At 41.1% G+C, this 16,195-nt stretch overlaps 1 protein-coding gene across 4 annotated transcripts in view; it reads right to left on the bottom strand.

The window, feature by feature from the left end:
• The window catches only part of NPNT (nephronectin), a 120,733-nt gene that overhangs the window by 92,163 nt on the left and 12,375 nt on the right, over positions 1 to 16,195 (bottom strand). For all 4 annotated transcript variants that reach the window (XM_088479476.1, XM_088479477.1, XM_088479475.1 and 1 more), the window contains exon 2: positions 9,052 to 9,152. In XM_088479476.1, coding sequence (XP_088335602.1) covers positions 9,052 to 9,152 — 101 coding nt within the window. The remainder of the gene's footprint in view (positions 1 to 9,051; positions 9,153 to 16,195) is intronic.

Consider the following 16,195-nt stretch of genomic DNA (forward strand, 5'->3'; position numbering starts at 1 on the left):
TATATGATGCACAGGAGGACTGGTACTCGTTGCTGCTAATGAAGTTATTGTTGGGCGCCCTCAGCACATATGAAATACGTTGCAGTTTTGTTTTTTGGTATATATATATATATATATATATATATATATATATATATATATATATATATATACATACAGTGCTTCCAGAAAGTTTTCACAGCGCTTCACTTTTTCCACATGTTGTTATGTTACAGCCTTATTCCAAAATGGAATAAGTTCATCTTTGTCTTCAAAATTTTACATTCAATACCTCATAATGACGACGTGTAAAAAGTTTTTTTGCGATTTTTGCAAATTTAATTAAAAAAAAAACTAAGAAATCACATGTACATAAGTATTCACAGCCTTTGCTCAATACTTTGTTGATGCACCTTTGGCAGCAATTACAGCCTCAAGTCTTTTGAATATGATGCCACAAGCTTGGCACTCCTATCTTTGGGCAGTTTTGCCCATTCCACTTTGCAGCACCTCTCAAGCTCCATCAGGTTGGATGGGAAGCGTCAGTACACAGCCATTTCCAGATCTCTCCAGAGGTGTCCCAATGGATTAAAGTCTGGGCTCTGGCTGGGCCACTCAAGGACATTCACAGAGTTGTCCTGAAGTCACTCTTTTGATATCACGGCTGTTTGCTTAGGGTCGTTGTCCTGCTGAAAGATGAACCGTGAGGTCAAGAGCACTCTGGAGCAGGTTTTCATCCAGGATGTCTCTGTACATTGCTGCATTCATCTTTCCCTCTATCCTGACTAGTCTCCCAGTTCCTGCCACTGAAAAACATCCCCACAGCATGATGCTGCCACCACACATGCTTCACTGTAGGGATGGTATTGGCCTGCTGATGAATGGTGCCTGGTTTCCTCCAAACATAACGCCTGGCATTGACACCAAAGAGTTCAATCTTTGTCTCATCAGACCAGAAAATATTGTTTCTCATGGTCTGAGAGTCCTTCAGGTGTATTTTGGCAAACTCCAGGCGGGCTGCCATGTGCTTTTTACTAAGGAGTGGCTTCCGTATGGCCACTCTACCATACAGGCCTGATTGGTGGATTGCTGCAGAGATGGTTGTCCTTCGGGAAGGTTCTCCTCTCTCCACAGAGGAAGCTGTAGCTCTGACAGAGTGACCATTGGGTTCTTGGTCACCTCCCTGACTAGGGCCCTTCTCCCACGATCGCTCAGTTTAGACGGCTGGACAACTCTAGGAAGAGTCCTGTGGTTCCGAACTTCTTCCATTTATGGATGATGGAGGCCACTGTGCTCATTAGGACCTTCAAAGCAGCAGATATTTTTCTGTACCCTTCCCCAGATTTGTGCCTCGAGACAATCCTGTCTCGGAGATCTACAGACAATTCCTTGGACTTCATGCTTGGTTTGTGCTCTGACATGCACTGTCAAGTGTGGGACCGTATATAGACAGGTGTATGCCTTTCAAAATCATGTCCAAACAACTGAATTTACCACAGGTAGACTCCATTTAAGCTGTAGGAACATCTCAAGGATGATCACTGGAAACAGGATGCACCTGAGCTCAATTTTGAGCTTCATGGCAAAGGCTGTGAATACTTATGTACATGTGATTTCTTAGTTGTTGTTTTTTTTTTATTAAATTTGCAAAAATCTCAAAAAAACTTTTTACACGTTGTCATTATGGGGTATTGTGTGTTGAATTTTGAGGACAAAAATGTATTTATTCCATTTTGGAATAAGGCTGTAACATAACAAAGTGTGGAAAAAGTGAAGCGCTGTGAATACTTTCCGGATGCACTGTATATAATGCAGAAGAGCAGTTTGGCAAGCGTCAAATTGCCGATGGAGTCAAGCCACCAATGAGAGGCAATGGAGGTTCCGGCGCTTGGCAAGCTGAAGACCTTACCTCATTACCACCCTAGACCACCGGGTTCGCCAACATCTATCTTGCCTCTGGGCACCTGGGACGAAGTTATGCCACTGGGTCACACTGTCAAGGTGCACAGGGGGCCTGATATGCACAATGGGCACCCGACCATCTGATAACCAGTCTGTTTTTGTCTCTGCAGCAACTTACTGTGCAGTAAGTGTGCTGCTGGGGGTAGATGTTTGTATGTGGGGATATGAAGTGAGGTTGAGAGTATTTTTTTAGCCCTAATTAAGTTTGGGGGCACAGATGAGGTTAGCACCGTGGGCCCATGACATTTTTTTTATCAGCAGTCAGCTTTATTATATATAGTTCATACCAGAACGAGTGTACCATGTTAACATCAACTAGCAATTGTAAAGCCAGCCATAGACAGCTCTACTAAGACAGAAGGCCCAGCAGACAGAGGAAGTTAGGAGCAATGACCCGTTAATCAATGAGCCTCTATACACTTAAAGATGTATGAGGTGATTTCCATTCACAGTGTTTAGTTGATTGAACGATGGTTGGGAGGATCAAGCTGTACCATGTGTGGACTAACCACCCCCAGCAATTCTGTAGCATCCTGTACACACAGGGCCCAGTGTACTCCAAGTGTACTGTCAGTGGTTATATACATATATTTGTATCATACAATCTATCATGTTATGGACCCCAGTGTCCTTCCCTGGTCACTCTGCCAATAACTCACAAGCCCAGGTGCACTCGGCTATACTCTGTTAATAGCAGAGCAGTGCACTGGGTCCATAACCTAACGGTTTATGAGCTCAGCCTTGCATAAGTGTGATCTGAACCAAGGTCATCACCATGCACAAATCCTGCTGCCAAAAGTCCAGATATACTTAGTGTGGAACAAGCCGATACCAAGATCAACAGGACGCAGTGGCACGGAATAAAAGGAACTGAGTGAATACACACTCACTTATTCACCTGTATGAAGAATGTACAATGCAGGGATCAGTATGAGTTTTGAGAAAACGACAAGTGTAGAAAATTATGCTATATGGGAGTTTGCCATGTAGATACAGTTAAAGTAGGACAAGCTATGGAAAGTCGCTAGCAATCCTGGTGATAATCCAAACTCAGAAGAAGTAGATGGAGGGATGGGGACAATCGGTCTAGCTGTGGAATGACACATATTTTCCATCATCCACAGAAAAGTGACCGCACATGATATGTGGGTGACTCTGCAGATGGCTTATCTAGATAAAGGGCTAATTAGAAGAATTAACCTGAACATAAATGAATATATTGACAGAATGTTGTCCATTTATCCTCAGTTGATTTCAGTAGGCTTCATAGTAGATGACAAGAAGGTTGCAATAGCGATGCTGCAAAACCTTACGCAAAAAGAGGCTGACTTTCTGGTAGTGGCATGAGTGTAGTATGACAAGGCTAACCACAATGTACAACTGTACATGCTAAATGATGGCAGTTTTAAGAGTGTATGCCTACAGAAACAAATAATTAAAATTCTGTTCTACTGCTAAAAGTTCAAAGCACAGATATCCTAAGCATAGATTTTTCTAATTTCACAAGATGGGAAATAAGACCTCAGATTGCAGATCAAGTGGCACCTTATTACCTAAACATAACAGCAGGAATGAGTCAGCCTTAAATGTAGCAAATAGCCACCATAAGGAATGCTGGTACATGGACTCAGGAGTCACAAGGCATTTTAGCTATAATGAAAGTTGGTTAAAGTCATTCAAGCCAGTGACTCAGTAAATGTTAGAGGAATAGGAGACAAGGACCTAAATGCCTAGATGCACTATCTGTGCTGGACTTAGGAACTTATCTAGTTGCCATTAGTGTACTTGAGAGGAGAGGCCACTGAATCCAATCTGCAAAGGGTTGGTGCATTGTTTACATTCAAAGCGGGACTGTAATTGCTGCAGCAACGTGGTACCAACAACTCTTTACCTTAGACACAAAGGGATGTCATGCAATGGTAGCTGCTGAATCCAACCAATCAATGGAGCTGTGGAACAGGAGACTGGGACACCTAGGTTACGACAATATAAAGAAGCTTCAAAGTGGCATGGTGACTCGCAAATCAGTAGACAATCATGTGAAGGCTGAGTGAAGGGCAAGCAAATACATTACATCTTTCCAAGTTTGAATCCAGAGTACAGATGCCGTTGGAATTACTGCATACATAAGTGTGTGGACCAATGAAGGTAGATTCTATCTATAAGGAATGTTACTTCATGAGGCTAATCCATGATGTCACAATGATGACAGGTTTATTTTCTAATTAACAAAAGTGAAGTAACAGATAACTTCAAAGAGTAGAAGAGCCTAGTAAAAAACCAAACAGGTCTAAAATTAAATATTAAATTAAATATACTAAGATCTGATAATGGCAGGGAATAGGAGAACAAAGATCTAGCCAACTATCTTAAAAGATGTACAACATTAGATTACTATCACCTACACATAAACAAACTGGCATGAGAGAAACAGCAAATAGGACAAAAGTTGAACTCGAGCTATATTGATTGAATGATCCAAGTCTTGACAAAATTTAAAAAATTGATCACCTACAGTGGCAGTCAAAGACAAGATACCATTGGGAGCGTGGCCTGGTAAAAGATCAACAAGATGTTATTTATGAGTACTTGGAAGTAGAGTTCATGCTCATCTACAAAAAGAGAGAAGACACAACCTTGATCTTAAATCCATCAAATAAATCAAGCTAGGATACTGTAAACAACGCAAAGACTATGGTTTGTGGTACATCAGTGACAAAAAGCTTATACTATCAAGAGACGGTGTTCCAGGAGACTACTTCAGCTAAAGACAACCAGAGTTTTGTACAGCAACAGAGACTTGTGATGCTACACACACCCACAGCAGAAAATTTATCAAAGTATGAGACATTGAATGCTGATAACCATTCAAAGAACAGGAGTTCCATGAGGAACAACAAGGGGAATCCTCTAAGAAAGTATAGTGAGGAGTTTGCTGGACTCTGAACTTATGTACCTCAGAGACTTCACGATCCAAAAGCTGGCAAGAGTGGAAATCTGCTATAAGTCCTAAAGGTAGCATCAACTGTCCAAACAACATGAAAGCATCAAAAGTTGTGTGTTATACTGCAATTGGAGGAGCAGAAGAAGAAAAACTTGCAGTTGCCTTTTATACTGTTGGGACCAAGGGTCTGTTTCAGAGCTGTATGCTAATAGCATCACTGCTGTGTCTTTGTACACAGCAGCGATGCTAAAATATGCTAATGCCGCAGGATGTATTTGAAGAAAAAAAGACATCTTCTGTCGGCACCACAGATCCAACTGCTACGCCCAAAGACACAGCATCTGATCACCGTCACAACCATCGGTCATGATGGCTGCAGTCATCGCCCATCTGAGTAAGTTTTAGCTTACTCAGAATGGGCAACAGAACTCTTCCACCAGGGCCAGGAAATCTGCTTTGGAAGACACAGACCCTGGCCTCGGCACTACCACAAAAACGGTGGTGTCATGCCTCCGCTTTGTGGAACATTCCCTGTCGCCGGTCAGTTCTCGGCCCCAAATGGCCGCAGCCTGTCAATTAGGCTGCGGCATCCAGGCACTGCGTCTGCGGCACCGGCAGTCCACCCACCATCGGACTTGTACGCAAACCATTGGTTTTCCGTACAAGTCTGAATCAGGCCCTAAGTGAGTTTAGACACTTCTAATTTTGAGAAGATCATTATTTTGCTACTAAACATTACTTTATCAAGGAGCTGTTAAAGGATGCTTCAGCTAATGTGTTGCATATGTCCAGTGAAAACAGCATTGCCAACATGGACTAACCACCACCAGCACTTCTGCTGCGCAACACACGTAACATTCTGTACACACAGGGCCCAGTGTACTCCAAGTGTACTGTCTATGGTTATTCACATACATTTACATCATACCATCTATTAAGTTATGAACCCCAATGTCCTTCCCTGGTCACTATGCCAATAGGGATTCTGCATGATTTACCGCCGGCCGCCCGACAAGGATGAAAATCCCAATCGTCCCAAGGTAAGTATTCACTAACCTATTCTACCCCCTAACCCTCCCTTAGGGGTGCCTAACCCAAACCTCCCCTCCAAGTGCCTAACCCTAATCCCCCCTCTAAGTGCCTAAACCTAAACCCCCTTCCCGCCACCTAAACCTAAGTCCCCCGGGGGGGTGCCTAACCCTAACGTCCTCCCGGGGGTGCCTACCCCTAACCCCCCCTTCCCCTAGCCTAAACCGAACCTCACGGGGGGGGTGCCTAACCAGAAGTCCCCACCGGGAACCCTAAAGCCGGGTGTCGGTCTCTCCTTGCCGGGATTAGACAGTCGGGAAGCCGGCAGTCGGGATTCCATCCATCGGCTTCCCAACTGTCTCCCGCCAGTAGGTCATGTGCCCAGGAACACTCTGTTATATTTTGATAATGAGCTTTACTTTGGCTGCTGTTTTATTCCAGCGTCTACAACTTGCTTACTGGTCTTGAGCTTGATGGTAAAACCTAAAAACTATGTTAACTTTTGAGCTCTGTAAAGGAATACAGACCTTTTGAATCTCTGATATCTCCTGAGTTTAAAACAACAATGCTTGCAGCAGCAAACTATGGGGTCGAGCTTCATGGGGCTACTAACATTAGCTAACATAGGGGCAGATGTACGAAGCTCTGGGGAGCGATAAAGTAGAGAGTAATAAACGACCAGCTCCCAACTGTCATTTTTAAAACTCAGCCTGTAACATGACATTTGGGAGCTGAGTGGCTGGTAGTTTATCACTTTCTAGAGCTTCATACATCTGCCCTAATATGAAAAGCCTGTTTTCTTCTTCTGATCTCTCCCTGATGCATATCGCCTGTGTTTTGTTTTGCACATGTGTGACTCAATATCCACGCATGCGCCGGCCGTGTCCGAACACAAAAATCAAGTGATAGTCTTAGCTATCACCTTACTTTTTACTCTTTGCCAGAAAAGTTAAAAGCACCCTGATTTAGGCTTGTAAAAAAAAATGTAGATTTAAATCCACAGCATAATAGCAGAAAAATTAAAAAAATTTTCAAACTCTCAGGTACATTTGGCCTTGTTTAATATTATGACCACTAAATTACCGATCGCAACTGTGAATATACACGCAATCAGCCAATTGTTGCGTTCTGCGCATGCGTGTGCATCGCAGTGCGCGTGCGCGTAGACTCCACTGCGATCGCAGTGACTACCCAGGCCCATCGCAGAGTGATTGGCAGGAAGTGAGCTTTTGGGGGTGTTGACGGTGGAGGGTCGGCAAAACACAGGCGTGCCAGTGCTTTTGAACGCCGTTACAGGGGTGTGCATAAATGAGCCACTGTGATGCCATATGCAGCTCGGGCTTTCACTGCACGCGCTGTTAGCAATTCCTGAGTAAGGTCAGAGCTTGTGCAAGTGTGTGTGAGGCTGCGATTGTACTCGATGTTACCGATGGTTTTGCAGTCTTGCAAAGTATTACGGATGTGTGTAAGGTAAAGTGAGCGTCCTTATGTTAGGCTGCAACTACATTGCGATTGCAATCATTAGCATTTTTTCACAGTGAAAAATTGCAACTGCGATCGCTATAGCAATCCTTACTGAATCAGGCCCTAAGTTTGCAATCTAACTAACTAAATACATGTTTCCATGTCATCCTGACTTAAAGCAATGGTTCCTAAATCTATCCACTGCAATATTAAGTAAAATAAATGATGAAAGCAATGTCACAAAGATGCTGCATAGTAAAATGGCTGGAGGTGGACAAGTAATATGGCATAGTAACACTAAAGAAAAGAGATTCAAAATCATCTTGAATGTTCAAGTCAACAGAAAACAGCCTTATGCACAGAGCATGGTAAGGCTGTGTCTGACATATACTGGGGCTGGTGCAGAGCTAAACATACACCTGTACGCAGAGCCCTGCGCATGCTCCAGAACTATGCGCACACAAGTATAGCTAATGCAGAGCTGTATGCATTTCAGTAGCATCTACACTTAAGACTGAAAAAGTGTAACTACATTGTGACTAGTCGTTTTCATGTAAGCAATGTTATGCTATGGGAGTGCCGCGGGTGTGTGTTTGTATACCCAGACGCTCAATTGTTCATAGTGAAGGCCATACACAGATGGAAAATCTACACCTCCCATAGGGCTAGTGCCAGTTTCCATTGTGCAACTGATGGTGCCATCTAATGTCCCACTTGAACCATTGTTTCTGAAAATCACATTTATTACACTTCATAATTATGTGTAGGTATGTGTAATTGTAGGAGACAGGTAATGGTGTCCTGGGGGTTGGGCATGAGGGCTAAGAGAAGGTTGTATATTCTTCAGACATCACAAACAGATGTCACCAGCCTTTTAAACTAGTAAGTTCCATGTCAGATTTTCTCAAAGTTCCATTCACAGCAGTGTGTGTGTCAGCACGTGGTATTCGTCTCTGTTTTACTCATGTTTCTGTTACCAATGTGTATTTCAGTGCCAATATAAGAATTCAGCCAGTTTTCATAGAGCAACAGTTTTTATATACCCTGGGTGCCAATAAGCCTAGTTATGCCTATGCTGCCAACAGTACTGTATTTTCCTAAACTTAAATTTCACACATCAGAAAATACTAATACTATATAGTCTATTTCTGCCAAATACATTTCTAAGTGTCTTGCATGAATTGTACATGTTACAGGGAATAAAGAAGAAGATTCCATTATTCATTATATACCCTTCAGCAAAATTCACAAATATATATAATGTGTGTGAGTGTGCGTGTCTGTGTCAGTGCTATTTTTCTGTACATTGCAGAGTTCCTCTCCATTAGGCTTAGCAGACACTTCTTGCTCTTTATATCTGAAAGGGTTTATACCAGAGAACAACAACTTGCACTCAGCTGTAGAGTAAACGTAAATGTCATATACACATTTTTCAAGTTATTATTAGTAGCTTTTTTTTATTTAAGGCAAATTGTATTTTAGGTCTAGTGATCACAGTAACATTTAGCATCTTTAATATATAAATGTGGGTCAGTAAGAGCCGTCACATTATGTCTGCACATGCAAAAGCCCCACGTTATTAAACAAGCCCTGCTATAATGTATGGAAGCTTTTGTTAGATCTGAAGCAGCCCCTCCTAAGTGGCAAAATGCCCCAGCAATGATTATACTTACGTTGACATTGTCCCCAAGATTGTCGAGCCCAACCCCAGCAGCAATCAATTCTGTTACCATAACGACAGAGTCCTGTCGAGGAAGCAATTTGTGTGGGCCACCTGTGTGAAGAGATGTGTAATTAATGCTTATTCAACATAGACCGAATATTTCAGCACACATTGTAAGCAGGAATGCAATGCAATTCAAAGGCATTCATACCTTTAAAATGTGTGTGTGTGTGTATATATATATATATATATATATATATATATATACACATACATACAGCAGTCCAAGCACTACTCAGCTATATCCAACTAATGCTGGGTACACACGGGACGATCTGTTCAGCGAACAATATCACTGAACGATCTCTCTTGAAATTCCTGGTGTGCTGGATGAACGATATTGTTCATCCACACACCAAAGATATCACCAATGATGAATGACCAACGACTGCAAACCCCTATGGAAAATGCACGATATCGTCCAGATTGGCCTCCATGCATACCTGATAGACGATATCGTTATCGTCCAGCGGGGGCACGCATCGTTGGTCGTTAATTGCAAACACACAGAACGATATATCGCTGAACGATATCGTTATCGTTCATATCGTAACGACATATCGTCCCGTGTGTATGCACCTTAAGTATGTTCAGTTACATCACAATAAACTATATTGCGTTAAACTTATGGTTACCTTACTTATTATGCTGCATTTATAAGACATTGCAAGGGAACATGACAAACAATATATATATATATATATATATATATGCTGCAAAGCACTATGGTATGGCAACAGAAATAGTTATTCAGCAGTTTCCACGTCACGTAACTACTATACCACTTATTATATTGTTCCATTAATAGAATCTTAATAAAAACATTCCCAAGGCTATCCCAGATAGAATAACACTTTGTCAACTCTTTGCACTGCTCCCTACTTTACTGTCTTTTGGAAAAATGGAAGGAATGTATTGAGACGCAGAGACCTGTGTTTACTACAGCTTGCCAGCACATAGTACTTGGCATATCAGCTTACTAGTGGATTTGAGATTCCACCAGAGAGCATGCTATGTTATTATTATGATGTCAGTAATACTATTTTATATTGTACGGGCATTTGAAGTATTTAGTAGTATTTGTGCTTTGGAAGCTTATTTTTGTTTTGTCATATAAATCATTTTAAAAACATCAACAGAGAGAGGAGTCACGTTTCTTCACAAAACCCATTAAGCTATTTCAGGCCAGACATAATTGCGCTTGGCAAAGTGGTACCTCTCCTTTTTTTCGAGAAATGCAATAATCCGGGTGGCTGGCTTGAATGCATTTAACTCTTTGCCAGAGAAATTAAGATACAGTAAGTGGTATCAATAAAATAATGAAAATGAAGAAATTAAAATACTTCCTAACTATAAACAAGCCTGAGAACCACTATTTAACCAATAGCTGAGTGTTTAACCTCTGACTAGGTGATGGACACACACAGGATACAGTTAACATCACCAAATGGAATTCTAATACTTAATTACTGGTTTCTCCTGAACAGCCTGAGGATTTGTGGCTTGTGCTAGACACAATTTACAGGGAACCTGCAAAGATAACATTGTTGCTTGACAAACTCACTGCAGATAGGTCAATGTAATCTAATTCTCACATGCTTCTACATGTAGATAATGAAGCAGGAGAGATACAAATTATATCAGAACCAGTCTTAATATGTTAGTATGTGCTTATGGGGCCCATATATCTGTGATCAATTGGGGTAATACAGTGTTTATCGGCAACGATTCCGACCAAAAAGTGATCAGAATCTGTAAATCAGGTTGTCCAATATGTTGGATTTCACCGACCAATCAGGGCTGTAGATTGCTAGTGTATGATACAGATCAGCCGATTTGCAGACCGTTACTAGTAAATGATGAGCCTTCATGATTGGCAGATCCGTTCTTTGGTGAAAATGATCTGCAAATCGCTGAAAAATATTGGCAATGTATAGTTGCATATTGTTGGATTGGAGAATTATTAAATTGGGGGAAAAACACAGAATCTGTGCATCTTTTTTTTTGTGATTGCTTATTTATGGGCCCCATTATTTTATGTATAGTACTCTAGTATAGATTGCTTGGAGAATATTTACTGTGCAGGTTTTTAGAAGTGGAGTTGTTGCCTATAGCAATCAATTAGATTTTACCTAACATTTATCTAGCACCTTCTAGAAGATAATAGCTAGAATCTGACTGGTTACAATGGGCAACAACTCCACTTCTAAATACCCGCATTTCAGTAAATATACCCCCTGAGTACAAAAAAAAGTTAGTCTAAAAAAAATTATCACAATTTCATAAACAATAAATTGGTATCCTCTTAACTTGTGACCAGCACCATTTTACATACAGTACATATTCTGTGATGAGTACAGATTGTGAACGATACACAAACTAAAGCTGCATACGCACGTAAAGATTTTCTGTCCAACCATCCAACTAGTTGATTGGTTGGAATGAAAATCTTGTAACGGATGGGAGTAACTGATGATCAGCAATTTCCTCCTAAATGCCAGAAAACAGATGAAAATGGTCGTTCAGACAAGTTTGTTAAATGTTCGATCTAAACAATTTGTTCAAACAACAGTTTTTGTCCATTTTCCGGCGTTTGGGAGCAAATTGCTGATTGTCATTTGCTTATATACCTTACCAGATTTTCATTCCAACCAATCAACTAGTTGGATGGTTGGACAGAAAATCTTTACGTGTGTATGCAGCTTAAGTATTATGTAGTCAATCTATGTTAACTTGTGACATCGCTTTAAGTTTGAATAGCTTAGGATACTTGCATTAATTACAAAAACAAAACAAAAAAACACTACCCCATTGTAGTGGCATTTACTACAATAGATACTACTCCATTAGAAGATTGGTTGATCAGCAGGTTGCACCCTAGGTCACAGGAAAATAATAGTCTAAGCTGGGTACACACTATACGATATATTGTACGATATATCATTCCAACGCGGATTGGAATTTTATATTGTACAAGTAGCATAGTATGTACGCCCGACCCATTGTTAACGACAGACGTTCCTCTCATCGTCCCATCTGCTGTTCTGTACAGCAAATGGGACGCTGCAATGAATGACACAGTGCTGTTACATGGAGCATGTAATAACATATCACCCAGATTGTGCAGTGTGTACGTCGCGCGTAATGTATTGTTACATCGCATCACACTGTCACTGGGTTGCATATTGTATTGTGTGAACCCGCTTAAAAATAACACAGGTAGTCATGAAACAAAAAAATATTCATCTGATCATTTCTCATCTTTTAGTTCTTAGAAACCCATGGCTAGCCTGATTCAACCTCTATATACTGTAAGATAATACATAACTTGTAAACAAGAAATCATTAGGCAAATTCAGTAAAGTGACATGAGGTAGGTTTATCAGAGCCATACCATTCCAGTATAGAACACATTCCAATGGTGAACTATAAACTATTTATAATGGTATTAATACCATACAACAGCAGCAACACATCCAAATTTACTATCAGATGCTTCTTCTCAGTACACGTGCAGTAGCAACTAGATGATAGATGTAAACAATAATAGACGTTGGTGTATATTAGAATACATACTGTATCTATTTACTCCAAAAATATGTGCACAGGACTCTCAGGGTTGGGAGGCAGCTGCTGTAACCTGATTTAGGTGAAAGATTATCTCATTTAAGATGTGGACGAAGAAAGGTCTGCTAGCCAATCAGTTGAGATGCAGAAGATTAAGATGTGGTTTTCAACATAGCAACTGAATGCAGGTATATACAGCATACAGTACAACAATTTGATTTGCAATTAATCAATAAAGGTTGTGACCAACACTATTCCAAGTTTTCTCCATGTAAAACAATGACTATCAGCAGTCGCCACAGTTATCCCTGCGTCTCTTCGTGTCCCCATCTTTACTAAGTTAAACTTATATACCACACAGCTTTGAATAAAAACTGTTGTCTACGCCAGGACTGTGCTGGTGAGGCTTTAGGTACTAGTTCAGGGTCTTTTTTTCTACTCTGATGCAAATGAAGCATGCATGGAAAATGTTAAATATTGGTACATATGCAGAGCTGTATGCTTCTCAAGATACTGCCACATATGCACATGGATTGCTACTATTCATCATTATCAGTGTGTATTTCACCTACCCAATTGATTTGCCTCGAAAAAGATGTATTTCTATATTGCATAGCTCGCATTTGCATGAACACACCCTCACCAGGGCCATAGAAAGCTGTGCAGGGCCCTGGTACTTTCAGGGGCATACCCTAATCTAAGGAGGCGTGGCCAGGGGAAAATCCAGGGAGGGTGCTATCAGTGTGATCGCTCTCTTCCCCCCGCAGATTGCTCATGATGATTATGATGATGATGCCGCTGACAAATAAAAGAGGTGAGGCGAGCAGGTGGTGGACCCGAGCCCCTCCATCATGGCGAGGTAATTAGTTCCCGCTTCCCCCTCCTCTCGGCGCCCCTGCCTATGTGACATTGAGCATACTTGCCTACTCAGCTGAAAAGGTGATTTTTTGGGCAGTCCCCTGCGCCCTCATAAGAGTGGCCTGATCTCCCGCATCCCGCCCACTTCCTAATGAAGTGGGCAGGATGGTAATACCTGGAATCGCTGGGCTGTAGAGAGGGGGCAGGGCTGAAATGTCACAATTGCATCAGTTTTGACCTGCCCCCGACCTACGAGAGCCCGGCTCATCCCCCCAAAGTAGCCAGCTTCATCTCCTCTCCGAGCTTCTCCTGGAGATGAGGTAAAAAAAGTAGGCAATTATGACATTGCTCCATCACACAAACGTTTTATGTCGCTGGTCGAGTGTAGATATGACCCAAAATGTGTATGACTCTGCATTGCCTATAACTGAATGCACCAATCTCATAGCCTGCACAGAATTATGTCAAGATAAGCTCCGCAAACAGCCATTATTTCACCTCTGCATCAGCCCTTTTGTGTTATAGCCTCAACTCTATTTTAAAAGGCTTCTGCCCTCTGTCATTTGTACAGTACATAACATAACATATCACCCACTAACTGGTTTTTTTTTTTTTTTTTAAATCTCAAGTTCTCTCTTTGCTGTATTTCAATGTGGGTCACAATTTAACTGTAAGAGTATGTCTGCTGGAAGGGTTTGAGAAGACACGTTTAGGGAGAAATGCGTACTCTTCAAAATATATATGAAATCCGTGATATAATCCTTTACATACAGTAAAAGTAAAATACATTTATTTAATTGACAGTAAAATCAAGTTAATATTACCAGTATGTGAGCTTTTATATTCCTGAGTCTGGAGAGCTGGACCATGAACAGTATTTTTCCCTAAAAAGTACCAATGGCTGACATCCAAGCAGTACCACTGCAAGCTATAAGAAATCTATTATGAAACTAAAGCCTCCAGCTAAATCCACTGCTAAGTTGTCTAGTACTCACAAACATCAATGAGTGACACACTGACCTGAGCATGTGAACATCTAGAAGTAAGAATAGATCATCAGGATTATTAGTATATAAAACCTACTCTGAATTTAAGATCAGTATGTGGATAACAGTGAGAAAAAGATAAAAAATACAGATTTATCAAGTGGCAACAGCCATAATGTCCTTTAAATGATGCATAATGCTGTATTGTAAATGAAAATAGCAATATAATTGCTTATGTGAGTTATGAGAGAGAAGTGTTTTAATGTTCAAAAATATAAATGTAAACCACCCAAGCAGGGGACCAGTCTGATCGCTGTTTGTTTATCTGTATTAAATTTATGTATCCACCGGAGAGTGTCATGGGCTACGGCAGTAAGGGAGCTATACTTGCTTAGGTATGTGTCGCGGGGCAATCTTCTCTGTTATAATAGACAAGGACTGACTCTTATGGAAACCTACGAGTAAAATCAGGGCAACCGCCAGTTCAAACTAAGTCTAAGATCTGATCAAAGAATACTGTATTATTATTTTTCCTCAAGAGTACACTTCATGGAAACAAGTGTACCATTCATTCACAGCAAGGTTGCAGTGTTGTTGGGTGGAGCAAGAGGCACAAGTCACCTACGCTCACAAGTTAGGAAATCAAAATGCTGCACAAAGTCACATACCATCAATATGTATCTCTGTGACCTAGTGTTGTTCCTTGGCTAACAACAGAAACATGTTTTGAGGAAACCTGTAGATCCTCCTTGCACTTTATACTGTTGCAAGCTCATACTGATGCTGAGAGGTGCTTTTTGTTATTACTTGTGCATACACTACATGGTTATGTGAACGTATTTTAGCAGGTATTGCTGGTGCACACGATACTGGTGCAGATGTCTATGCATCTTAAGATTTTTGCAACTTTGCATGTACACAAGGTGAACGCATTTTATGTTTGCAATCATGGACACAAATGCATCCAAACTCCGAATTAGCCCCTATATGTCTGTATCAGAAATAAACTGTAAAATAGATTTTGTCTATGCTACAGTATATATTCAGAGAGCTGTTAAATATGCTAGTGACAGTTACACTTTACTTCCGTAATAACTTTGAAGACCCTGAAAATTGTGATCTACCCAAGTGGTGCAAAAATTATGGGTCAAGGTCTAAAGTGGGGTCCTCGCATCTACTCTTAAGCAGGGTACACACGTAACACATATATCTGCAGATGATGGTTGTCCATACACACTGAACAACCATCATCTGTCATCTGGCCGCGGGTCCCGCTGACCGGAGGTCGCATCGCTCTCCATCCACACGGCCTCTGCTGCAAGTGTAGGGGAAGTTGGCTGATCGCCCGTACACACAGCACGATGAGGAGATAGATCTGCAGATATATTGGCTGTGCATCATGGCAGATGTGATAAAGTCGTTAAAGTGAATGACGTCGTTTACAGATATATCGCTGGTACACACTGACCAACGCACAAACGAGATATATATCTGCCGGTGTGTACCCAGCATTAGTGATACCCTGTCACCTATGCAATATAGTCTATAGAGAACTGATTATTTTGTGTTCTTTGAACACTGATATCCAGTCACTATGTCTAAAAGGTCAAGCACATATTCCAAAGTTCAAGAGCCACATATTCTAGTCTTGCTACTCATCAGTTGTGCAGAAAAGTCTTTCAC

This window comes from Taudactylus pleione, unplaced genomic scaffold (genome assembly GCF_031769625.1).
Source record: "Taudactylus pleione unplaced genomic scaffold, aTauple2 ptg000236l, whole genome shotgun sequence".
Classification (NCBI taxonomy): Eukaryota; Metazoa; Chordata; class Amphibia; order Anura; family Myobatrachidae; genus Taudactylus; species Taudactylus pleione.